Source organism: Phascolarctos cinereus, unplaced genomic scaffold (assembly GCF_003287225.1).
Source record: "Phascolarctos cinereus isolate Bilbo 61053 unplaced genomic scaffold, phaCin_HiC Scaffold_5;HRSCAF=322, whole genome shotgun sequence".
NCBI lineage: Eukaryota > Metazoa > Chordata > Mammalia > Diprotodontia > Phascolarctidae > Phascolarctos > Phascolarctos cinereus.
Genome location: NW_027555958.1, coordinates 192,313,034 through 192,338,418, shown reverse-complemented (window position 1 = coordinate 192,338,418; position 25,385 = coordinate 192,313,034). Strand labels below are relative to the sequence as shown.

Sequence of the window (25,385 nt, the reverse complement as noted above, 5' to 3'; positions counted from 1 at the left end):
GAATATGCAAAAATTTAAACCTGCTGGCTTAAACTTATGTTTGACTGATTTGAGGAGAAAATGGTTTGATATACAAATCAGGCAAATTATTGGTCTAATTCACAACTAAATGTCAGTGTTTTTTTTTTTATAGGAACCATTTTAGAAGTGGAGTTTATAGTCAGTCCTATGATTATGTTAGCTTTTCTGTTATTTCTTTGTTTTCCTTTTTTGCTGTTTTCTTTCTTTTGAATCATCTTTAATTTCTATGACATCTGCCATTTCCAAACTCTCTAATTGATATCACATCCATAGCCTCTTCTTATAAAACTTCTTTAAAGTAGCCAGAAGCTGTATTGAAAGGTATTTGTAATTATATTTATCCTTCTACAATTGTGTTTTAGATTCATGAGGTCTGTGACTAAAGGTTCCTTCAGGCAGTTTTAGATGGGTAAAGCTGCTGCTGCAGTGGCTCTGTCCCTTGGGCTCCATCAATATTAGCAAATAAAGCATTAATTATAGATAAATGCCTGTTTGACAGTATTTGAATTAATTAAATGCATATTTTGGCAAATAATAAAGTATTAGAATCATTCAGATTTCTTAAATAATTGTGCAAGTATATCAAGGAGACATCTGCCACATTTCTACAAAGTGGAAAACAGGAAAGCATATGGTATGAACCAGTTAGTTAAAATGGTGGCAAAGACTTTGGCCTCCTGAGGCTTTAACTTTAAGTGCAAATATCTAACATATCTGATTTTTTTTTAAGAGAAACATTCGCCTTGGTAATTTAATATATAGTCAAATAATATACCTGTTATTGCCTTACAAGGTAAATAAAAGGTGTTTACTAACATTTTAAATAGCAATGTTCAGCTCTGTGCATATGCTTTGTTTTTCCCCTCAGATTTTAGAATAGCTAGCCATATTGTTTTATTTCCATTACTTTGTTTTAATGGCTTAGCCAACCATAAATCATTGAATAGGTATGTATAATATGAAAAAGGAGTTAGTGTCCTAAATTATTTACATTTTGCTTTAGTGTTTTTGTTTTTATGTTTGAGAATGGCTAATGGTTGACAATCTGAGAATGGTTAATGGTCAATAATCTGGGAATTTACTCCAAACAAAATACAGAAGGCATATTGATCAGATTTAGAGGAAACTACCCCCAATACATGCTGATAATAGTTGTCTCAAACTAATACAAAAAGTTCCCTTTGATTATAGCCTCTACTCAGTGAAGTTTTTGAAAATATTTGGTGTTCAAACAGCCTTTGAGCCCTAAATAAATGATCGAAACTTAACAAAGCATTTACTTAGTGACACGAGAGTTGAGTACCTCTAATGTAAACAAGTATAATAGTATAAGTCAAATCAACAAGTATTTATTAAACCAGGCATCGTACTAAGCTCTAGGGATACAAAGAACAAGAAAAGACAACTCCCTTTTCTCACAGTGCTTATAATCCAATGGGAGACACAACATGAAAACAGCTATGCACAAACAACATCATACACAGGATGAATTGTAGATAGTCAGTAGAGGGAGTCTTTGTTGTTGTTCAGTTGTTTCAGTCACGTCCAACTCTTCATGACCCCATTTGGGGTTTTCTTGACAAGGATACTGGCTTGGTTTGCACATTTCCTCATTTACAGATGAGGAAACTGAGGCAAACAGTTAAGTGACTTGCCCAGGGTCATACAGCTTGTAAATATCTGAGGCCAAATTTGAATTCAGGAAGATGAATCTTCCTGACTCCAAGCCCAGTGTGCTATCCACTGTGCCAGCTAGCAGCCTAAGGACTAGGAAAGGTTTCTTGCACAAGGTTGATTTTTTTGCTGATATTTGAAGGAAGCCATTGCTGAAGGCAGGATTTCAGTTACATGTAAGTTTTGACTTCTGTTTCATCCAATGTTCTGTTCTTTGTTTTAGAAACTAAAGTTGTAAATGCTACCATAAAGAAGTATTAAAATGATGGTAACATATATATTTTGTATCATTTAACCATTCCCAAACACCATTACATAAATTACCTCATTTGATTACAGACTCATTAAGACCAACCTTTAGTAAACCTTAGGTGCAAGATTATTGGTATGGGCAAAAGAGAAAAATGCAGTTCTTGCCCTCAGTGAATTTACAGTTTCGATACCTCTAAGATAAATACTGTATTAATATCAAATTGTGTTTTAATTGTGCTCTCACTGAAGTTCTAAGAGAGGCTAAATAACTTGACCTCTTATTTTTCTCTTCTTGCTGGTTCTAACCTCTGGCTCTTTAAATCTTTTGGGGGAAAGTTCGCCAAAATGTGTTTTAAAATTCTCTTTTCTCTGAAAATAGATTAGAATTAATTCTTTGTCATGAGTTTTACCTTAGAGAATAAATACAGTTCATAGATTATATTGGCACTTAAAAATGTTATATTGATGATTCAATTTCAGAATTACTGTTTATCAAGTATAGGAAGTCTTTATCATATTGTTTTTTATTTATAGTGCTTCAGTGAATCAATTCTTTCCATTTATAGATAGATATTGGCAGTTAGTTGTTTAGTTTCTGTGGTTCTAGTGATAACTGGAAAAAATAAATTGCTTATGTATTAGGTGATGAATAAGGGACGTACTGGATTAAAACTAAATGTGTTTTTAGCAAGATCAAATGGAAATACATATAAATTGTTGACAAAATTAAAATGAGATTTTTCTCTATCAATTTATAATATAAAAATATTTCTTTGTCATAGTATTTAAATCGAGGCTGCACTAGGTTCTTCGCTAATAAGGATACAGACAAACAGATTTTACAGAACCGCAAAAGTCCTGAGGTACAGTAAACTCATTTTTATTTGAAGTATTTTAAAAAATGCTTGCCAAGAAGTAATGATATGTTTACTCATTATTTTAGGGTTCTTTTTTTTTTTGGTTGGGCAGTGGGGGTTAAGTGACTTGCCCAGGGTCACACAGCTAGTAAGTGTTATGTCTCTGAGGCCGGATTTGAACTCAGGTCCTCCTGAATCCAGGGCCAGTGCTGTATCCACTGTACTACCTAGCTGCCCCCCCCCTTTTTGTACTCATTATTTTAGCCTAGTAGTTTGGCTGTGGTTTTAATATTGATTTTTAAAGAACAAGGAATTAAAGATTGTGGTAACATTATAGCACTTATTTCAGTATAAGCACTTGTATCAGACTCGGGTTGTTCATCTAATTGGGCCTTACCAGACTTCTTTGTAAATTACTTGTTTTTTGTGAATTGCCCAAGATTATTTTCTAATAACACATTGTAAAACTTATTCTACTACTTTGTTAAATTATGGCTGCTTAAAGGTGTAAAGGTATAGGATATGTGCATATTGACTTTACTTGGTTTTTCCACTCCAACAATTTAATTACTTTTCTCAAAATACTTTTATGCATATCTGATATTAATGTATAAGGAAGATAATATAACGAAATAATGGTATTAAATTGTTAGAACTTTTCATAAAATCACATATTACAGTGTTTTATAGGCAAGTCAGTTAATCATTATGTCATCTTATACACTTGGGGAAATGTTGGTTTTAATAAAATTTTCACTTTAGAGTTCTGTTTGTAAAGCATTAAGTGCTGAACTTAGGAAATTGAATACTATAACCTTTTTAGGCTTAATGTGTAAGATACTTAAGTTATATAATGATTTAAGTCATATCCATTCAAAGAGTTTAAATTCAGAAGGTTACAAACCCCTGAAAATCAAGATAAAATGTTCATTTCCAATGTTTCTGTTAATTTAGATGGTGAAAGATTTATATTGAGTGCTTAATTGAATGTATCATTCTTGTAGATGACTTTTATAGATAAATTTTGAATATACTGACATTTATTAAGTTAAAATTTTTTAACTCTCTTGATTTGATAATGGTGGCTGTGGTAAAAATAAAAAGAAGGGAAGGGGAACAAAACATGTCCTACTCAAGTTACAAATAATTGTAATATTTATGTAATTTAAAGTAATTCATTTTGTATGATTACTTATATACTTTCTAAAGCAGTAGAAATGGAAGGTAGAAAAAATATTTGCTAATTGGAAAAAAAATCAAAGTTTTTTTAAAAAAGGAAGTCTATAAACAGAAAAGGTTGCTGTTTATCCTTTTTTTTTTTTTTTGGCTAGGCAGTGGGGTTAAGTGACTTGCCCAGGGTCACACAGCTAGTAAGTGTTATGTGTCTTAGGTTGTATTTAAACCCAGGTCCTCCTGAATTTAGGGCCAGTGTGTTCTATTCCCTGCGCCACCTAGCTGCCCTTGTACTTCATTCTTGAAGAGGGTCATGACATCAGGAAAGTGATGCCGTGACTTGCAAGTGAATTAGATTTAAGTGAGGGAGGGCTGTGCAGAGTCACCAGCCTCACTCTCTCCTCCTGAGTCATCAGAGTCCATTGCCAAGATACAGATCAGGACAACTGGAGATGGCTCCTGAAGACTGGGAGGCGTTGACCTTTTTAAGTTAAGGAGGCAGTGCACATTCAGTGATTAAGGCTAGGTAATAAATGAGGCAAATGGCCTCTTTTACCTAGTTAGGGAAAAAAATCAGTCTTGGGGGGGGACCCTCAGTATTTCTGAACAAAATAGAAACAATCGCTATTTACATTAGCTCTGAGCCATCTGGGCTTAAAACAGTGACCAAGTTGGGGTTGGGCTGGGACCTATTGTTGGCCAGTCATTGAGAGCCAGAATGATTTGGATTTAAGACAGGAGTGGGGAACCTGTGGCCTTGACTACATGTAGCACACTAAGTCCTCAAGTATGGCTTTGACTGAATCTAGACTTTATAGAACAAAACCCATATAAGGGGCCTATAAGTCAAAGGGTCACACTTGAGGACCTAGAGGACCACATGTAGCCTCAAAGTTGTATGTTCCCCACTCTAGGTTTAAGGCATGGTCCTTAAGAAAGAAATATAGCCTGTAAACCTCAAGATAGCTTTCAAGGTTTCAGAGATCCTCAGGGAAAAGCACCAGCAGGTAAGGGTGTTGCCTCAGTCAAACTGAGACCTGGGAAAGACCTTAGCTTAAAAAATCCAAAGTCTCCCACTGCATCTGGGGCCATCTCCAGTTGTCCTGATCTATATTTTGCTGCTGGATCTATATGGCTCAGGAGGAGAGAGTGAAGCTGGTGACTTTGCACAGATCTGTCTGACTTAAATCCAGTTCACTTATACATCATAGCATCACTTTCCTGATGTCAGTGTCCTCTTTGAAACAGAAAATGAGAAACAAGATGTTAGAGGACGGGCTTTGGAATCAGGGAAACAGGTTCAAGTCATACCTGTAACATACGTATGTTACATGTGAATGACCAAGGGCAAATCATTTGACCTAGTGTCCCAGGCAGCTCTCCAACTCTCCAAAGGGACTTTTCATACTGGGAGGTCATACTGATGAAATTACAGGTCTGGACAAATTTTTTAAAAAAGTGATTTGTTTGAATAGGAAATTGTAAAGAGCATAACGGGTTGTTATTAGTAATCTTTTATCCCCAACGGGCCATATTTAGAACTTATCACTGTTATATAGAAGGTGTTTTCCTTGAGGTAATAGAAATTCAATCATTCTATTGCTCTGATCCTTAAGGAAGATCTGAGGGTTAGAAATCTTAGTTCTATGAATGGAAGAAGTAAATGGGATAGGAGTAGATAAAATGTAGTTTTCATTATTTGAAGAGAAGAGAAAAATGTAATATTTCTAGTTCTTTAGTGAGCATACTTTGTGTTTGTCTGTCCCTAATCTTGTTTATAATATGTGTGATTTCAGACATAGATGTATAATGGATTAATGTTTTAAAATTACCTTTTGTCTTTTCTTTATTATCAGGAAGATGAGGTGATCATTTTGAATAATTAGAAGATATAGTTTAAATCTCTTGGTGTTTCTTCAGTCTGTGTGAAGTGATTACTTTTTAGATGCATGCAGTTTTTAGTCTGCAGTCGTGATAATAGTGTTTTCATTTATATTTAATTTTAAGAACTTTTTTTATTAAAGCAAATACCATTTAATTTATAGCATTTCTCAGTTTACCTAAAAGACATAGTGATGTAATTTGTGCTTTCTATTAATTTTTCTGCATGAAATTGTTATTGTTGCTTCTCTCTGAGTTAGACTTGCATTGTAATGTATGTCTAGATGTTTTCCAGAAATTGTGAGAAAAATTATTTTATTTGAAGGTATTCTTCAGGCCTTAGTTTATTGAGAGGCAAGACTAAATGACTTCTTCTGTCTCTAAACCTGTGATCATATGTATTAACCATATATATTTTTAAAAGTATAACTATCAGGCCAGCTAGTATTTCCTATTAAACTATATTTAAGCTATTCACCAATGACATCTTAGCAGCAAAGTACTTTTTATACAGTGAGATTGAGTAACTTATCTACTTTCACCTTCTGGAAAATTCCCAGACATAATTATTCTGTCTTCCTACGTTCTGGAATTTTCATGCTATGCGCTTCCGTGATCTTTGAAGGCATGGTTTTCAATTCTTTGCAGTTTCTTACATCATGGTACTGCTTTTAATTGACAGGCACATTTAGATGCAAATGTTTCCAAAAAGTCTTTCAGTAGATCCTTACAGTAAGCATTGTCCTCATACACCACTTGAATAACAAGGTGGAAAAAAAGGTATTAGTCCTCAAAATGTTTCAGGGTTTGAGAAGCTTTATCAGTCCTTTGCTTGCCTACCAGTGTCAGTGTTTACACCAGTGGTAGTGTATGTACAAAACCTAGAGGTAGAGGACTTGGTGGTAAAATTTTGATGCTACTTTACTTACAATAGCCGTTATTTTTTTTTTTTTGGCTTTATTTCTTTCAATTCTGTACCCTCACACTAATGTATGTTTGCTCCAGCTGAATCAGTTAATGTTCTTGTTTTTTTTACTTCCTCTTTGTCAAGTTTCCCAACATTACAGTGCTTTTGGCTAAAAATTATGAATTAATTAGAAAACATTTTATTGAATTAGTTTTTTAAATCATCTTGGTAGTTTAAAAATATTTAATTTTGCATGTGTTTGCATTGCATTGCTTTATTTTAAACTGCTATTGTTATTATTTATCATAATTTTAAAAATTTCTAAGTGAAATAATTGTCCTTTTTTTTTTTGGTAGTACCTTAAAGCAGGTTCCTTGAAAGATCCTCTTTTAGATGACCATGGTGATTTCAATAGGATGTGCACAGCCATGAAAAAGATTGGTTTGGGTGATGAAGAGAAACTCGATCTTTTCAGGGTCGTAGCTGGTGTCCTGCATCTTGGAAATATTGATTTTGAGGAAACTGGCAGCACCTCAGGTTATTAACTCAAATGATCTTTATTGCATATTTTAAGTAATAAAATGCGTTGCATAAGCTATTTTTAAATCTAATAGCATATTAATGAAAATTTTAGTTGCTGTACGGTGAAAACAAGACTGATAGAACAATGAAACTGGGAGTTCTAATTCATACAAAAAAGCATTAGTATATAGAAGAATTGATGAAACCAACATACACAATTTATAGGCTTGATGTCTTGAAATTATTTGTGATATTTTGGCACCTGCAATCAAAACCTCATGGTATTTGTAGATGTATATAGATGTCTGTGATATTCCTTTTATCAGTGAATTGAAAAGCACTTGAAGTGGGTAACACTTTGCTTTGGTAGAGCTCAGTTCATGTAATCATGAAGTGTTGATGATCCTCTCCTATAAGTTTGTTGGTAATGATGTAATGTTACCTTTCATGCAGAATGGGAGAATTATGTGGAAGACTTCCAAAGTCAGTATTGATCTAGTCATCATAACATTTGGTTGCCATGCCTTTATATTTTCAAATAGATGAATTTCTATATCTGATTTCTGTTTTTTCTCTTCCACTATCGTTATCTCTTCTGTTCCTTTTGGATAAGATTCTCTTCTGTAGCCGTTTTGTAGTCAAAAGTCCCATCCTATAAAGTCTCAGTAATAATTATGAGGTTAAATTTGCTTCCTAATATATGGATTCATTTGCTGCCTGGCTCATAGTATCCTGCTGTACCCCAATTTTTGTTACAATAAGGGATTTCAGTGTGCTTATATATGTTCCCTCAGTTGAATGAATATATTAAAAAGCAAATGTTAAATGCTCATTTTGTGCAAAGTTTTGTGAGAAACCCTAGGGCTATAGACAGAAAAAATACAGTCCCTGCTCTAAAGGAGCTCACGTTTTTATGAGGAGAGACAGTGCATTTAGGGAGTTTCACTTGCAAGAAAGGCTCAGTCCTTAGGGTGCAGATGATAATGCATCTTCATTGTTAAAATGATATCTATTTTTGAGCCAGTTGATGTCAGAGACTTTTGTTTCCAGGTCTTTCGTAACTATGGCAGAACACTTGGAGAGACACTTGCTAGATTTCATTTTCACGGCTGTTCCTTTTTTTTTTCTTTTTGGTGGGCAATCAAGGTTAAGTGACTTGCCCAGGGTCACACAGCTAGTTAAGTGTCAAGTGTCTGAGACTGAATTTGAACTCAGGTCCTCTTGATTCCAAGCTCTATCCACTGTGCCACCTTGGGTAATATCTTTAGGTGCTAGGCTAGAAGCAGGGCTGATAATTTGGGGGATCTTGCTATTCCCAGAGCTCTTGTGTTTACTTCTCCATTGGTAGCAATTGGTCAGCAATTAATCTTTGTGTTGGGGCTGTGAAGCTTTCTCTGTATAGGTTACTCCCCTAAAAGATGGCTTCAGGCATTACACCGGAAGCAAGACTGGTGACCTGGGCAGGGAGTGAGAGAGAGGGATGTGATGCTTTTTATTTCCAAGGCTTTTGGACACAGGGTCTTGTCACCAGTTTCTAATCATCTCTATGCAAGTGATTCCCAGGTCTGTATGTCTAAGCTTAGTCTCCTAGGCTGTTAGCTTCACATCACAAACTGCCTATTAGACTTTTTTTTAATAGAAAATTGGGGTTAAGTGACTTGCCCAGGGTCACACAGCTAGTAAGTGTCAAGTGTTTGGTCTGAGGCTGGATTTGAACTCAGGTCCTCCTGACTTCAGGGCCACCTAGCTGCCCCCATTAGACATTTTTCACTGTATGTCACATAGGCATCTCAAACTTAACATCTAGTCCAGCTCCTTGTATAGATGAAGAAGCTAAGACCCAATTGGATAAAGTGACTTGAACAAGTTATATGCTAAATAACAGCAGAGTTGGGATTTGAAGGCTGGTCTTCTGATTCCAGAGTCAGTGTCCTTTCAATTGACCCAAAGCTTCCTTCTTATCTCTTTGTTAACTGTTGAACAAGAATATAGAATCCTTGATTTTTGTAGGTATTAATGACTAGTGGGTAGGAGTTCGATAAGAGAGAAAAGACACAGAGTTCGGGGTAAGGAGAGTTGGGAGATAGGGGATATTTGGCTCAGCCTGAAATCTGATCTTTCTTATCTGACACTTAGTCTCACTTTTCCACCCATATCCCTTAGACCTCTGGTAGGAAAATAAAGATTCTTTTTGCCTCATAATTTCAAGTCCTAGTCTTCTTTTGGAAGAAGAAGAGTACTGATTTGCAGAATGTGTTCCCAGGGAATGTGCTTTGATGGGAGCATGGGGTTCATTCTTAGCACTAGATACTTATATAGGAGTCCTAGAGTCCTTCTTCCAGTCACTGATAAGGGAACATGGAGAATACTTTTGATGACCTTCCATCCCCTAAGCAATGTCATAGGAGATTGAGTTCTTTGGGGGCACCAATATCAATCCCTGCCTAGGGATGCTGGAAGGACAATGCTGGAAGAATTGGGTGAGCCAAGAGTCATTTTATCTGTGTCTGTTCATTGGGCTTCTTAGAGAGAAGGAAATGATCATCAATGAGATGCCTAAAATTTTCACTCACAGGAGATGATATGCTAAAGGTCTTGGGCCATATGACCCAGGGAGGAAATTTAATAAACTGGAAGCTGGCTGGATACCAACTCATGCTTATGATACTTGGGTATCTAATCCTGAGGCTGCGTCAGAATAGATTGAGTGGGACTTCTCTAGGGGAGCCTGCTTTCAGTGTTGACATCCAAGCAAATGTAGTTAATTGGGGCATAGATTTAGTGTCATCATAGATTTAGAACTGAAAGGGACCTATGAGGTCAACCTCCTCTTTTTACAGATGGGAAACTGAAACCCTGAGATAGTAAATTTTTTTGAAGATTGCAAGGTAGTGATAGTGATATCTTCAGTTGCTGTGTCTACTAATGTTTCTCTATTGCCTGCGAATATGCCCTTGTCTCCCCCATTCTCAAAAAATCCGCTCAGATGAATCCATTCCCAGTAGCTGTTGTCCTATAATCTTCTTCCCTTTTGTGACTAACTCCTTGAGAAGGCCTTCTATGATAACTGTTTCCACTTTCTTTCCTCTCACTTCTTAATTATTTGCAGTCTGGCTTCTGATCTCACCATTCAACTGTTGCCTACAAAATTACTAATGATCTCTTATATTGACAGTCCTTATGATCTATTCTTAGTTCTTGTTCTTCTAGATCTCTCTGCAGCCTTTGACACTGTGAATCACTCTCTTGATACTTTCTTCTCTGTAGGTTTTCTTGGTACTGCTCTCTCCTAGTTTTCCTCTTACCTATCTGAACATTCTTTCTCTATCTTCTGTGCTGGATCTCCATTAACCTCATGCCTGCTAATAGTAAGTATCTCCCAAGGCTCTGTCCTTCTTTCCTTCCATTTCCCTTGGTGAGCTCATTTACTTCTGTGCAGCTCTAAACTTCTCTACTGACTTCCAGCCATGTATTTCTGCCTTTTAGACATCTTTAATTGGATGTCATGTAGACATTTTAAACTCAGTGTTCTGAAACTGAGCTCATTACCTTTCCTTCCAAGCCCCCCTCATCTCTCCCACTTCTTCTTGACCTCCTTATTACTGTTTAGGATACCACCATCTCCCAGGCACCCAGGCTCGAAACCTAGATATTAGGGGCAGTGCTAACACCAGTACCCTATTTGTTCAGTTTTGATGTTGGGATGAAATAAGGTACTATCAAGTCATTGAGCAGTTAACAAAAAGAAGTTTACTTAAGCCTAACAGTGATATGCACCAAATTTACAATGGCACTTAGTTTTTATAGACTAATTCTTACTCCACTCTCTATCTCTATATGGAAACATTAATCCTAACCCTGGACAGGGTATGGTGACTTGTATGGTCTTCAGATATCCACCAAATCAGAGGGGCCCTGACTCCATTTGGGTAGGGCTTTTTATGTAACCAAGAAGCTGCATCAGGGAAGGCAGGGGCTAATCAGGTCTCTGGGAGTGCTTTGTTGTCTTTTAGAGAAAACTTATCCTTGTTGCAGGGAAACCTATTCCTATCATACGAAGTTTTATCAAGTCACCTTTCTCATCCCTCATGTCAAATTATGTTGTCAGTGTCTGTCAATTCTACCTTCAGAATATCTGTCTTATATGTCCTTTTTCTGATACTTGCCCAGCACTATGGTGTGGGCCCCCATAACCTCGTACCTTGACCATTGTAATAGCTTTCTGGTTGGTCTCTTTGCTTGAAGTATCACCTCATTCCATTCCATTCTCCATTTAGTTGCTGAAGGGAATCTTCCTAATACAGTTTCAGTAGGTTGACTTGTATTTTATTTTATACATTTAAAGAAATTATCCTAAGAAGGGGACTGTAGGCTTCTTCACCAGACTGCCAGACGGTTCCATAACACAAAAAAGAACCCTGATCTAGAATATCAAGGGCCATAGTGGGGGGAAAAACAGGAATGAAAGGGGAATAGCATGTCAGACTTCAGATTATAAAGCACTAATTATCAAAAATATTTGGAATGGTCGAAAAAATTAGTGGAACAGCCAAGGAAGAATCAGAAATAATTAGACTTAATAAACCAGCGTTTGGTAAACCATAAAACATATGTATGTGGATATGAGCTTTGTTTTCGACAGGAATTACTAGGAAAATTGGAAAGCATTCAAGCATAAATTAGATTGAGATCTATATCTTATAATAGATGATGTTCATTACATGAAATTGAGAAGCTGTGACATGAAGAAAATTACCCTGATGAGAAGAGAATTGGTTAATTGGGAAACCCCTCTACTGATATGGATCAGAAACTTCTGTGTAATTTATTGTCTTCACCTGAGGCATTGAGAAGCTAACCAATTTTATAGCGGTCACACGTTTATTTGTCAGAGGTAGACTGCTGCTTGTGTGCAGGGACTGTTTCATTTTATCTCTACTTGGTACAGTGTCTTGCACACAGTAGGTGCTTAGAGATGCTTCAGTTGAATTTGTCAACTTTATAATTTTGCAGAGGGTCTGGTTGATAACTGTAATTAAAGGAACTTTAGAGAAATGGCTCCTAAAATTTTTCTTTCACTAAAAATTAATCAGTACTTTAAAAATGTGATATGTTTGATTAGGTGGTTGTAACCTGAAGAACAAATCTACTCAGTCTTTGGAGTGTTGTGCTGAGCTGCTGGGTTTGGACCAAGATGATCTTCGAGTGAGTTTAACCACAAGAGTCATGCTTACCACAGCAGGGGGCACCAAAGGAACAGTTATAAAGTAAGTTATTAAACCAGTACAAATATGCCACAAAGTTTTTAGTGTAATATTTTTTCGTCTGCAGATGTCTTGTTTTTTATTAACTGCTTACTTTCATTCTTTCTTTTATATTTCTTCCAAAACTGTGACAGAGAATTCTTGTGCTTTTTTAAAAGTTTCCCAAGATAAATGGTGACTTTCATGTTCCTTGAAGTCATTTAAAGTTTCAAAAAATGTAGTTGAGCGGGACCTAGTGTAGTCTTCCAAGAACACAGGGTCATCTTCCTAAGGCGCGAAAGAAGGAATTTAATGTAATAGTTGGTGTCTTAAAATGAATAAATAAAATAAGAAAGCTATTGGAGACATCATACAAAGGTCTGGTTCAAAATAAACACATAGCTTATATTTTTTTTAATGTAAATAATGTCAGATGATGTGTCAAGTGACTACAGTGGAAAATTTTCTTAAATTGCCTGTAAAAATGTGAACAAGTTAAAAGTATGTATAAGATTGTAGGGGAAATATGTATATGTATCTGTGTGGGAATACATATACACACACTCATTAGAGAGTTGGTTGTTTTTTAGCATTTGGGAAGCAGCCACTTATGTCTAATACAACTGATTAATTATGGTACACACCACTTTACACCTAAATCACAAAAGACAAGCCTGGATCAGAGATTTATTTTAAAAAGCAAAAATAAGTGCACTTCTAGGTTATGTCTGGGCTTCAGTATACATTCAGCCCATTCTCCTAGGAGTAGATGAAATGGAATTAGGAGGAGAGGGTAGAAAGGAGAACATGGCAAATGACAGAACCTTGAGGAATTCATATGTGTAGGAAGTGGGAGAAGGAATTGGACCCAAAGGAGAGTGAAAGGAGCAATTAGAGAGGTTCAGGAGAACTCGGAAAGTACAGTGTCACAGAAATCAAGAAAGTGCAGAGTATCCAGAAGAAAGATGTAGTCTACAGTCAAATACTACAGAGAAGTCAAGGAGAATGAGGCCCAAGAAAGGCTGATCAAAATTAGGAAGAGCATTGGCTTTGGAATCAGAAGACGTAGATTCAAATTCTGACTCTGATCTTTACTACCTTCGGGATTCTTGGGCAAGTACAATGTAATACAATATAATAAACAATGATAAGCACTTATGTACCAGGCACTGTGGTAAGTACTGAGGATACAAATAAGGGAATGAAAGATAGTCTCTGCTCTCAAGAAGCTTACAGTCGAAAGGGGGAAGATGTAAAAAAAGAAGCTGAAAAGGGAGGGAATAGGAGAGTTGGAAGGAGTTGTGTTTTTTTTTTTGTTGTTGTTCTTTGTTTTTGGTCTGCTCTCCAGTCCTCCAATTAGAGGGGCAGAGGCAACTTAGGGTACTGATGAGTTGTGAGTACCAAAGCTGAAGCAATCTCCTTGACTCTTTTCTTGGTGATAAGCTTATCTTTATAAGGGAGTGGGGAGAAGATGGTGGAATCAAAACCAAGCAGTGCCTCTGGAGGGAAATGAAGTCACTTCATTTCCTTGTGCTCTCAGTGTTTTCATCTGTAAAATTATACTAGATAGCCTCTGAGGTCCCTTATAGCTCTTAATCTTTGATAATTGATGACTTTATAGAGATTTTATTATAATATTTGTAGAGGAAGTTAGATTACAAAGGACTGAGGAATAAATAGTTGGTTAAGAAATGGAGACTGGTGGTGTGGATTCCTTTTCCAAAAATTTTTGAATAAGGAGAAAAGAGATAAGAATAAAAAATGAAGATAGGACCAAGGGCACAGATGAAGGGGTTCAGTTTGGCAAGGAATATGGGATGCCTCTTCCTTTGAGGCTGGGATAAAGGTGAGTTGTATTGGGGAAAACAAAGTGAGATTTCCCAATGTCTATCTCTTGGTGAACTAGTTAAACTCTATTCTTCAGTACTGAATCAATTATTCCTTTGTCCTGTCATCAGTCATACCTTGACAGAACCATCCTCCCTAGATTATTCCTACTAGCTACCTTTTTTGATCCTACTCACATGCTAGTAAATGGAAATGTAGGATATCATGAAATAATGATGAGTGTGGCTGCCACATTCATGCTATTTAATTTCAACTGGGTCCTCACTGCAACAAGCCAATCCTTTCTTTCCTGACTAATTTATTCATTATCTCACCACAGTATCTATTCCAAACCTTTTCTTCTTGCCTTAAGCTTTTCATGTGACCTCTCCCCTTCAACCTTCTCAGCTGAGGACCATGCCTAATACTTCACAGAAAAAAAATTGAGGCCATTTGTTGAGAACTTCCTTTTCATATTATATCCTTCTGACTTCAACCCCTACTATTTCTTCCCTCATTCTGGTCTTTTATGAAGAGGCAGCCCTTTTGCTTTTCAAGGCCAGTAACTGTACATGTAACCAAAATCTCCTTTTTCCCCCATCGGAGGTTCTCCAGTACATTGCTTTAACTCTTAAGTCCATTCTCTCTCTCATCTTCAGTCTATCCCTATCTACTCATTGTTTTCTGCTTTCTATACAGAGGCTCAAGCCTCTCTTTTAAAAAAAATCCTTTACTAGATTGTCTCCTGAATGCTATGTATTATTCTTAATAGCTTTCTTCCTCTTTTCAGCTTAATTTGGGAAAGCAATTTTTTTTTTATTTTTGCTTTTTGGTGAGGCAATCAGGATTAAGTGATTTGCCCAGGGTCACACAGCTAGGAAGTGTCAAGTGTCTGAAGCTGGATTTGAATTCAGGTCCTCCTGACTCCAAGGCCAGAGCTCTATCCACTGCACCACCTAGCTGCTCCGAGAAAGCAGTTTAAACTTAATCCCTCCATTTCTTAGTATATCCAAAACAAATTATTCTCTTTTCTCCAAAACCCTCCCTTTGTCCAAACTCTCCTATTACTCTTGAGGGTACTACCATCTTCCAGTCACCCAGGCTTGCAACCTTGCTTTCATCATTAACTCCTTTTTTTGTACTCTACATATTCAGTCTCTTGCCAAGTCTTGTAGTTTCTACCTTCACAAAATCTTATGTATACATCCTCTTCTCTCCACTCACGCACCCTCCCCTATGGCGATGAACTATTGTGATAGCTTTTTGTTAGGTCCCCTTGCTTGAAATCTCTCTTTACTCTATTCACTCAGCTGTTAACGTGATCTTTCTAAAACACAGGTCTGACTGTATCATAACCCTGCTCAGTAAATTTGAGTGGCTCCATATTAATCCTTAGAATCAAATATAAAGTCCTCTCTTTGACATTTAAAACTCTTTACAACCTGGCTTCTTCCTGTCTTTCTAGTTTTCTTGTACTTTATTCCACTTTACGTATTTTATGATCCACCAAAACCTGTCTTACTGTTTCTTACTCTTATTTTAAATCATCTGGATTCCTACTTTGGTATCACTTGATAGAAACTGTTATCTCTCAAGTTATCAATGTTCTCTTTAATTGCCAAATCTAATGACTTTTTCTAAGTACTCATTCTTCTTGATTCTGTAGCATTTGCTAGTGTTAATTACCTTCTCCTCTTGGATACTGTCCCCTCTCTGGATTTTTCATGACTTGCTTCTCTATTTTTCCCTACCCATATGACTAGCTCTTTCTCAGTTTTGTATGCTGGATCTTCATCCATGTTTCCATGAGAACCCCCCCCGATTCTGTCCTAGGCCCTCTTTTATTTTCTTACTGTACTCTCTCACTTAGTGATCTCATCAGCTCCTGTGGGCTCATTTATTATTTGGATTGTTTAAGGATCAAATAAGATAGCATATGTAAATTGTTTTTCAAACCTCAAAGTATTATATACATATATAGATGATGATGATTCCCAGATGGACTTATCCAACTCTAATCTTCCTCCTGAATTGCAAGTCCTGAATTACTAATTGCTTATTACACATTTCAAATTCTGTGACCTATAGGCACCACAAATACAACCTGTCCAAAACCGGACTCATTACTTTCTCTCCCAGACCTGCCCCTCTTCTGAACTTCCCCCTGCCATCGAATGCCTCATCATTCTTCTAGTCACACAGGTTCACATTCAGGATAGCGTCCTTCAATCCTCACTTTCACATATCCCATATATTAAGTTCTTCACATCTTGTGATTTCTTTCTCTGCAACATACCTGGCATGTCTTCTTTCCGGTCACAGAGACACCACCCTAGTTCAGGCCCTCATCATTTCTTGCCTGGAATATTTCAGTAGCCGTCTAATTCATCTTCCTGTCTAAAGTTTCTCCTTACGCTGATCCAGCACAGCCACCAAAATGAATTTCTTAAACTGCAGGTCTAACAAGACTACTCCTACATTCAGTAACTACATTGGCACTTTATTACCTCAAGGATTAAATGCAAAGTACTCTGACATTCAAAATTCTTCACAACCTGGCACCTTCCTATCTTTCTCATCTTTTTGTACATTACTTCCTTACATACACTCTCCAGTCTGGCCATAGTCTTCTTGCTTGCTTTTGCTTATATGTAATGCTTCATCTCCTCTTTCTGGGCCTTTGTGCTGACTCTTCCATGTGCCTAAAATGTTCCTTTTCCTTATCTCTGTCTCTTGGTATCCCTGGCTTCCTTTAAAACAGCTCAAATACCACCTCTTGTCTTCTCCGCTTCTTCCTGCCGTAGTGTTCTACTTCCGGTATTGTTTCTCTATCACATTATACTCTGTGGTTGTTAGTACAAAAGCAACAATTTTTTTTTTGGTTTTTTTTTTATGTTGTTGTTGTTGCAAATACTGGCTAAGTACTGCAGTGTTAGATGACCGTATGTCTCATAAAATGATAATTTCTGGTTCGCTTTGAGAGTACTAAAAAACATTCTGACTTTTTTTGTCTCTCCATGGAGTATCTCTAAATAATTTATATATTTAGCCACAACATTTTTCTTCTAATTATTTTTAGAGTGAGAATATTAAGATTGATATCATTTAGTTCCTCCACTAGTATGACAACTTGTTGGTTATATATATTTATATATGTGTTGTCTTCCCTGTAATAATGTAATCTCTTTGGAGGGCAAGGACTGTTGCATTTTTATTTTTCTGTCTTCATCATTTGGTACAGTTCTTGGTACCTAGTAGACATTTAATAAATACTTATTGATGAAGTGATTGGCTTTTTAAAAAGGAGCTCACATTTATTGTAACAGCAGCCAAGTTAAAGTTTATAGATGTTTAAAAATTGTAATTCTTACCACCCTCTTTCCCCTTTTGTGCTGCCCTGTCCCGGTCACTGAAGAAGTGGAAGGGGGCTGCTTAGGACTGAGGGCCATTTCGTATTTGTCTTTGTTTCATGGGTTACCCTGGCTAAGGGATTCGTCAGCAGGTGGCCAGCCTACCTTATTTAGTGCTTTACTTTCCTTAGATAGTGCTGGAGTGGTCCTTGGAAAGCAGAGTAGGTCTGTTGCTAGGTGCCATACTTGAAACCTTTCTGGCAGGAAAGAACATGCCAGAGCATGTGCTCTGTTGGCACAACTCTTGAGAATCCAGGGTTGCTTCAACACCCCACTGAGATGTTGAAATGACACCTTGTGGGAGAATTGTATGATGGAGCTATACAAAAGTATAATTGATGCTGGGCTAATACAATTAAGTGACTTTTTTATTGACTTGCCTGTACATTTGTAGACATATCTGAAGGCTGTAATATTGTATGCCTCGAATTATTTTTATTAAATGTTTGAATATTTTTGTATTTGTTTTGTAGAGTACCCCTGAAGGTGGAGCAAGCCAACAATGCACGTGATGCTTTGGCAAAAACTGTCTATAGTCATCTTTTTGATCATGTGGTGAACAGAGTAAACCAGTGTTTTCCTTTTGAAACATCATCATTTTTTATTGGAGTGCTAGATATCGCTGGTTTTGGTAAGTTTGATATACTTTTATATTTTCTTAAGGTTCCCATGCCTTTTCTGGCATGCCGTCACTATGTACCTTAGAGGTTAAGCTGTTAAGTTCTCCTGTTCCTTGAAGAATACTTTTGAGTGATTCTTGGGATCAACAAATGATCATCTGGGGGAATCAGCAGTGAAGGTAACTTCACCATCTCTTCTTCTCTCCATTGATACCAATAAAATTTGCTCTATCTTTCTTCAACTCTCTGCTGCCCTCCCTTTCACCTGTGCCCTCTGAGAACCATCCTCCTTTGTGGTGGAGGGGAAAAATGTGGAATTTAGTCAGAGAATTTGAGCTTAAATCCATGTTTTGCCATTGGTGCTAACCTGTGTGACTTAACCTCTTTGGGCCTCAAGGGTTTCAACTAGATACTTTTTAAGGTCCTTTCTAGCTTTGTATTTATGACGCTATCACCTTTGATCTCTTACTTTCAACTTCTTTTTGTCACCCAGTGCTCACTGAAACCTAGATTTCTCCTGAAGATAACTCTTGGCACCCCCTTCAAAGCCTGTTCTTCTCTCGTACTCCTTGGCACACTAGGCTAGGAGGAGGAGTAGGGATATTTGTTTTTCACTGCTGTTTTCATATCCACCTGCTGAATGATTCAGCCACTTTAAAGTTGACTCCATTTTATTCAGATCCTTGTTCCATTATATGCCACTAGCAGCCTTAATGTTTTTTCAGCTCTTCTCTTCTTTTTTAATGTCCTATGCTCTCTTTTCCTCAGTCTTCTCACACTCCATAACCTGAATGATTATTTTTATCTCTTACCTTGCTCCCTCTTCTCCTACCTACCACACCTCATTCCTCCTAAGTCTGGCTGAATTTGCTCTATTACTATAATTCTTAGTCATGACTCTGCTTATTTATTATATAATTTTCTTAATGTAATATTTTCTTATTTATACATATCTGCATTTTTACTTTATGGATCAAATAATAAGCAGATGGTACACAGATGAAAGTTTCAAAAGACTGGTTTTTCTCTTTACTAATTTCAGTGTTAATTCAGATTAATTATATCTAGAACCTGAGTCCAGTGTGCATCTTAAACTCATCATGTCCCAAACTGAACTCATTTTCTTTCTCCCTAAATCTTTCTTTCCTCCTAAGTTCTCTATTACTTACTATAGAGGGCAAAATATCCTTTTTGTCCTTCAGGCTTGAAACCTAGGTGTCATCCTCAACTCCTCACTCTCTCTCATTCCACTTATTCAGTCTGTTGCTAAGGCCTGTTGATATGCTCCCTTTTCTTCTCTGACAGTGGCATCACACTAGGGCAGACACTCATCACATTATGCCTGGATTATTACAGTAGCCTGCTGGTGAGTCTGCCTGACTTAAGTTTCTCCAAATTCCAATCTATCCTTAATTCAGCCACCAAAATAAATTTGCTAAAGCACAGGGACCATGCAGTTTCCCCCTCCTCAGTAAACTCCAGTAGCTCCCTACTCACTCTGGGATCAAATACAAAATCTTCTCATAGTCCTCTCATAACAAAGTCCCTCATAACCTTGACTCCTCCTAACTTTCCAGTCTTCATACACTTTACTCCTTGATGCATACTCTTTGATCCAGCCTTCTTGCTGTCCCTTGAACATGAAAGTACATCTCTTTGATTCCAAACAGTTTCTCTGGCTATCCCCATGCTTGGAATGATCTCCTGTCTCACCTCTACCTCCTGTCTTCTCTGGCTTCCTTTAAATCTAGCTAAAACCCCATTTTCCACAGGAACTCTTTCTTAGACCCTCTTAACTCTAGTGCTATTTGTTAATTATTTCCTATTTATTCTGTACATCACTAGTTTGAACATATTTGTTTGTTGTCTCCCCATTAGATTGTGAGCTTCTTGAGGGCAGGGATTATGTATTACCTCATTTTGTATCTCCAGCTCTTAGCACAGTGACCAAAACATAGTAGGCACTTACTAAATATTCTTGTTTATGTTGTTTGAAAACATCCTGATATCGAATATGCATCTGTAGCTCTCTTCTCATTGTGTTCAGAGTCAATCAGAGTGAGTCAATCAACATTTATTAAGCCTACTATGTTCCAGGCACTGTGCTAAGTGCCGGGTATAAGAAGAAGGGTACAAGACAGTTGCTCTGTGGCATGATGATGTCCTGTGGCTAAGCTAAGGAGGTTAAGGTTTCAGAATTGGTTTCATCATGCAGAATGATGAGTTCTTGGAAATCATGATGTCCATGAAAGCAGCCAGTTGGGAAACGATGAGCTGAATTCCTTGGGTATCCTCCATAAATGGTGGAGGATCTGGGAGGAGCTCCCAGATGTCCATCCCTTACCTTCTACAATCAGGGGAGCCCCATATGCAGAGGCAGGTGAACTGATTTGAGGCTATTACAATAGTCGAGGTGATGAGGAGGACTAAGAAGGTGTTGGCAATGTGAGTGGAAAGAAGGGGAAAGATGTGAGATGTATATGGATAGATAGACTTGATAAGACTGTAGCTACCTGGATATGAAGAATGAAGGAGGGGCAGCTAGGTGGTGCAGTGGATAGAGCACCAGCCCTGAAGTCAGGAGGACCTGAGTTCAAATCCTGCCTCAGACCAAACACTTGACATGTACTTGCTGTGTGACCCTGGGCAAGTCACTTAACCCCAAATGCCTCACTTAAAAAAAATGGAGAGTGAGGAATCATTGTTGTGGGAGTGGTAATCTGTATTATATAAAGTACTATAATACTAATTGTAGTTGAATACATTTTGTGCTATTTTATTGTATGGTGCATGACACTTCTTCTAGGCAGTAGTTGATAGTCAAACATTTATGAAGTACCTCCTATGTACCAAGCACTGTGCTAAATACTGGGGATACAGAGAAAGGCAAAAGACAGTCCTTGCACTTGAGGGGCTCACAATATAATGGGGAAGGACAACATACAAAATGAAGCTGAAAAGCTAGGGGGAGGATGAAAAAGAGAGGGTATTCTGGAGGCATAATGAAATCCAGAAGAGTGGGAAATGAAAAGATGGCTGTTCTGAGTACCCTCCTTAAATGGAGGATCTGGGAGGAGCTCTGCACGGTCCATCCTGTACCCTCTCCAGTTAGAGGGAGAGGGAGAGAGCTGGCAGCAGGGTCAGGGACCTGAGATGAGAGTTTCAGGGTTGATGTGATCTTGCAGTGTAATGAGATTCTGATGAAGTCCAGGGGAGTGCAGGCAGGTGGGAAATGATGCAGCTTACCAATTATATTTGCCTTTTGTGTCTTTCTGTGAAAAATAGTTTTTTTTTCAGTGCTATGATGAATAAGGCCTCTATACAATACAGCTATTTCTAAAGGATGTTTCAGAAATTTAACATAGCATATCTTTTTCTAACCAGTTCATGTTTAATAGAATTAAAGTCTTAGGATGAATATTATCATGGTCGTATAGAACAGTGAATGTTGTTTACAACTGTTAATTTTTGTCTAATCTGGATTTATGTCTTTGGTGCAATTAAAACTTATTTTAAGAAAAATTTATGTTACTGGTCTGATAAAGATTATTCACTATAGTTTTTATTTTCTCTTTCAGAGTACTTTGAACACAACAGTTTTGAACAATTTTGCATCAACTATTGCAATGAAAAGCTACAACAGTTTTTCAATGAAAGGATTTTGAAGGAGGTAATTTATAATATGCTTATTGGTTAAGTTGTAATATAGATTTTTAGAGGAGAAAAGTAAAAGTGATTTTGGTTTATTTGATTTGCTAAACATATTACTATTGAATTTCAGCATAACTACTGAATGTAATTTCTCCATATATTTTCCTTGAACATGTAACCTCTATTTCCTTTTTTAGAACCTTTAAAAATCTGTATATTCTTTGTGTTTTTATATTCTTCTAACAGTGCTTTATAATATGTATTTGAAATTTAGTAAAGTATTCAAGTGGTATAACCTTTCCTACAAAACTCATTAGTATAGCCCCCATTGGGGGGAAAAATTTCTAAATATTTAGATACTTCACTATTTTATTACTTAAGTGGATTTAGGGTTGTGAGTGTAGATATCTATTCAACTGTTGCAGGTTGCAACCTATTCATGCTTTCTAATCTTTTTGTATTCTTGTCCATGTCCTACTATGAATCCCCCATAAAGAATCTACACAAAGTCCTGACAGTCATCTTCTGGATTTTTTTTTTTAACATTACGTGGGTAACAGTGTAGTGCTTAGGCTGTCTTTTTGTTATGCTTTGTTTTTGATACATAAGTAACTCACTTTATTTTCCAAATATAAATTTCCTCATCTGCTTGACTTCTTTTCTATATTTGACACGACTTATGCACTCCTGGTCCCACCCACCCTTCTCTGTCACTCACATATGATATTCCATTGTCTGTCTTTCTACCTTTTCGATGACCGTTCCTCTTGCCTGGAATAAACTTCCTCTTCATCTCCACCTTAAAGAATCCCCCTCATCAAGAGATAACTCAAACACCATCTTATACACAAAGTCTTTCGACCAAGTACTAGTGTCTTCCCTAACTACCTTGTATGTAACTACTTTGTATTTATTTCATAATCTATATACACATATATGTCTGTGTTTTGTATGGTGTCTCCCTTAATAAAATATAAGCTTCTTCAGAGTAGGATTTTCTCATTCATTAGATTTGTGTCCACTGTATCTAGCATCATGTCTGACATGTAGTAGATACCTAATAAATAATTATTGATCAATTGAGATTCTTTTTTCAATTTTAGTAACAATGTCATTATTGATGTAATTCTTTCTCTTCAGTCCTGTATCAGCTTGGTAGTTATTGGACAACTTTCTACATTTAGATAAGCAATTTCTAAATTACTATTTATACATACTCTTTTTTTGGGGGGGGAGCAGTGGCTAGGTAATGGGGTTAAGTAACTTGCCCAGGGTCACACAGCTAGTAAGTGTCAAGTGTCTGAGGCCGGATTTGAACTCAGTCCTCTGGGCTCCAGGGCCAGTACTCTATCCGCTGTGCCACTTAGCTGCCCCTATACATAGTCTGAAGATGGTATGATTTTCAGCACGATCTTCCTCCTCCTGTCACTCAGTCACTATTGTTATACAAGTGGGCCTACACAGGACTAAGGACTTGTTTGTATTTTCTTTTCTTTCACAGGATGACAGCAGCCTAAAAATTCATAACCTAGCGATTAATCTGCTCCTGATAAGTGTTCTCAGCACTTACCTAGGCTGATACATAAATGGAACAGTCTTTTGCAGAGACTTTAAGTATTTGTACATTCCTGGCCTAAGTATAGGTCATACTTGCTTCTGTCATGAAACTTTCCCTTAGTCAAAAAAGAAATATACCCTCAATTGGGGAAAAAGGCTCAGTTTGTTTACATTTTCACCTAATAGCTTACAAATGGTATATACATACATATGTAATTATAACTGGTATTTATGTAGTGTTCCAAAGCTTGTAAAGCATTTTACAGATATCTCATTTTATCTTCACAACAGCCTTGGGAGGTAGGTGTTATTATCACTCCATTTTACAAATGATGAAATTGAGGCAGACAAAGGTTAAGTAATTTGCCCACTGTCAGATAGCTAGTATGTGTCTGAGTCACATTTGAATTTAAGACTTCCTTACTCTAGGACCAGCAGTATCTATTATGCCACCTTACTGTGTATATTTGTGCATGTGTACACTTGTATATATATAAACATATACACATACATACATACATTATATATATATATATATATATATATACACACACACACACATACACATATATACACATATATATATACACACACATATATGCTCACACACTTTTATGTGTATATAGTTATCTAGTGTATGTTATAATCTGTACACAGGAAAATGTCTCCTTTACTGATATGTATATCATATGATCAGATAAAATGAACTTGATCAGATCTGCCACTGCCTAAATTTAGGGAAATATTCAGGTTTGTTAAAAGACTTAATTAGCTCATTTGAGATAAGCAAAATTAAGACATTTAGTCTAAAATGAAAATAAATTTTCTTTTTTGAATGACATCCAAGGGTAGTACGTCTATAAAATAGGTGTAACTCTATTTTATAGGCTTATAAGTACCTTCCAGAGAGTTTGCTTTGTTTATTTTGTTTATCCTAATTTCTTAGTTACTTGATATTTACATGACTGATAATGTAGAAATGTGCACATGGACATGTTTCTGTGTATGTGATTCATATACTTGATTTGTATGGAGGCTACTTACTCATTTTCCTGGAAGAATGCTTGGTTATATACTCCCTGAGAGCAAGCACTTTCTTTTTTCACTGTTCAGTGGTGCGTTCTTACAGTAAACTCTTTGAAAAGTGAGTTTTTTCATTTATTATGTTTGTATCCTTAGCATCTAATAGTGCCTACTACATAGTAGGTGCCTAAAAGTATTTGTTGATTGTTACTCAGTATAATATAAATACTCAATAATTGTTATTTATACTGCAACTAGCATAAAACACTGAAGCAATTTCATGCCTCAGGAGATATCCAGATCTATAATAGTTTCATTTTTATTTAGGAACAAGAACTGTATCAAAAAGAAGGCTTAGGAGTCAATGAAGTACACTATGTGGATAATCAGGACTGTATTGGTATGTCTTATTTGACTATATTTTTGAAAAATATGGCAGGTTATAATTAATTTTCTTTAGAATGGATTTTAATACTTTGTCTTGCTATTTTTCCAGTCTGTGGCTATTGAACACTTTAGCTAGTGGAAATAAAGATGTGATTAGTTACTCAGAAAAGCTTCCATTTTTTAAATACTTGCTTCTTGGAAGGGATTCTTTCAACTCAACCCTCTGGTTTTGGTTTAAAGTTTTCTAAAGGCTTTTCTAATCCTGTTTAGTGCTTCTGAATTTTCATGTGCCTAGTATGTTAAAACAAAATTAGGAACTTTAGAATAAATACTGTCAATACATTAAGTAAATTAAACCTAATAATGAAAGTAGCAGTATG

At 36.6% G+C, this 25,385-nt stretch overlaps 1 protein-coding gene across 5 annotated transcripts in view; it reads left to right on the top strand.

Moving 5' to 3' along the window:
* Nucleotides 1–25,385, top strand: part of MYO6 (myosin VI) — a 234,539-nt gene that overhangs the window by 140,420 nt on the left and 68,734 nt on the right. For all 5 annotated transcript variants that reach the window (XM_021000192.2, XM_021000193.2, XM_021000195.2 and 2 more), the window contains 6 exons: nucleotides 2,730–2,810; nucleotides 7,122–7,302; nucleotides 12,410–12,554; nucleotides 18,241–18,398; nucleotides 21,966–22,057; nucleotides 24,946–25,018. In XM_021000192.2, coding sequence (XP_020855851.1) covers nucleotides 2,730–2,810; nucleotides 7,122–7,302; nucleotides 12,410–12,554; nucleotides 18,241–18,398; nucleotides 21,966–22,057; nucleotides 24,946–25,018 — 730 coding nt within the window. The remainder of the gene's footprint in view (nucleotides 1–2,729; nucleotides 2,811–7,121; nucleotides 7,303–12,409; nucleotides 12,555–18,240; nucleotides 18,399–21,965; nucleotides 22,058–24,945; nucleotides 25,019–25,385) is intronic.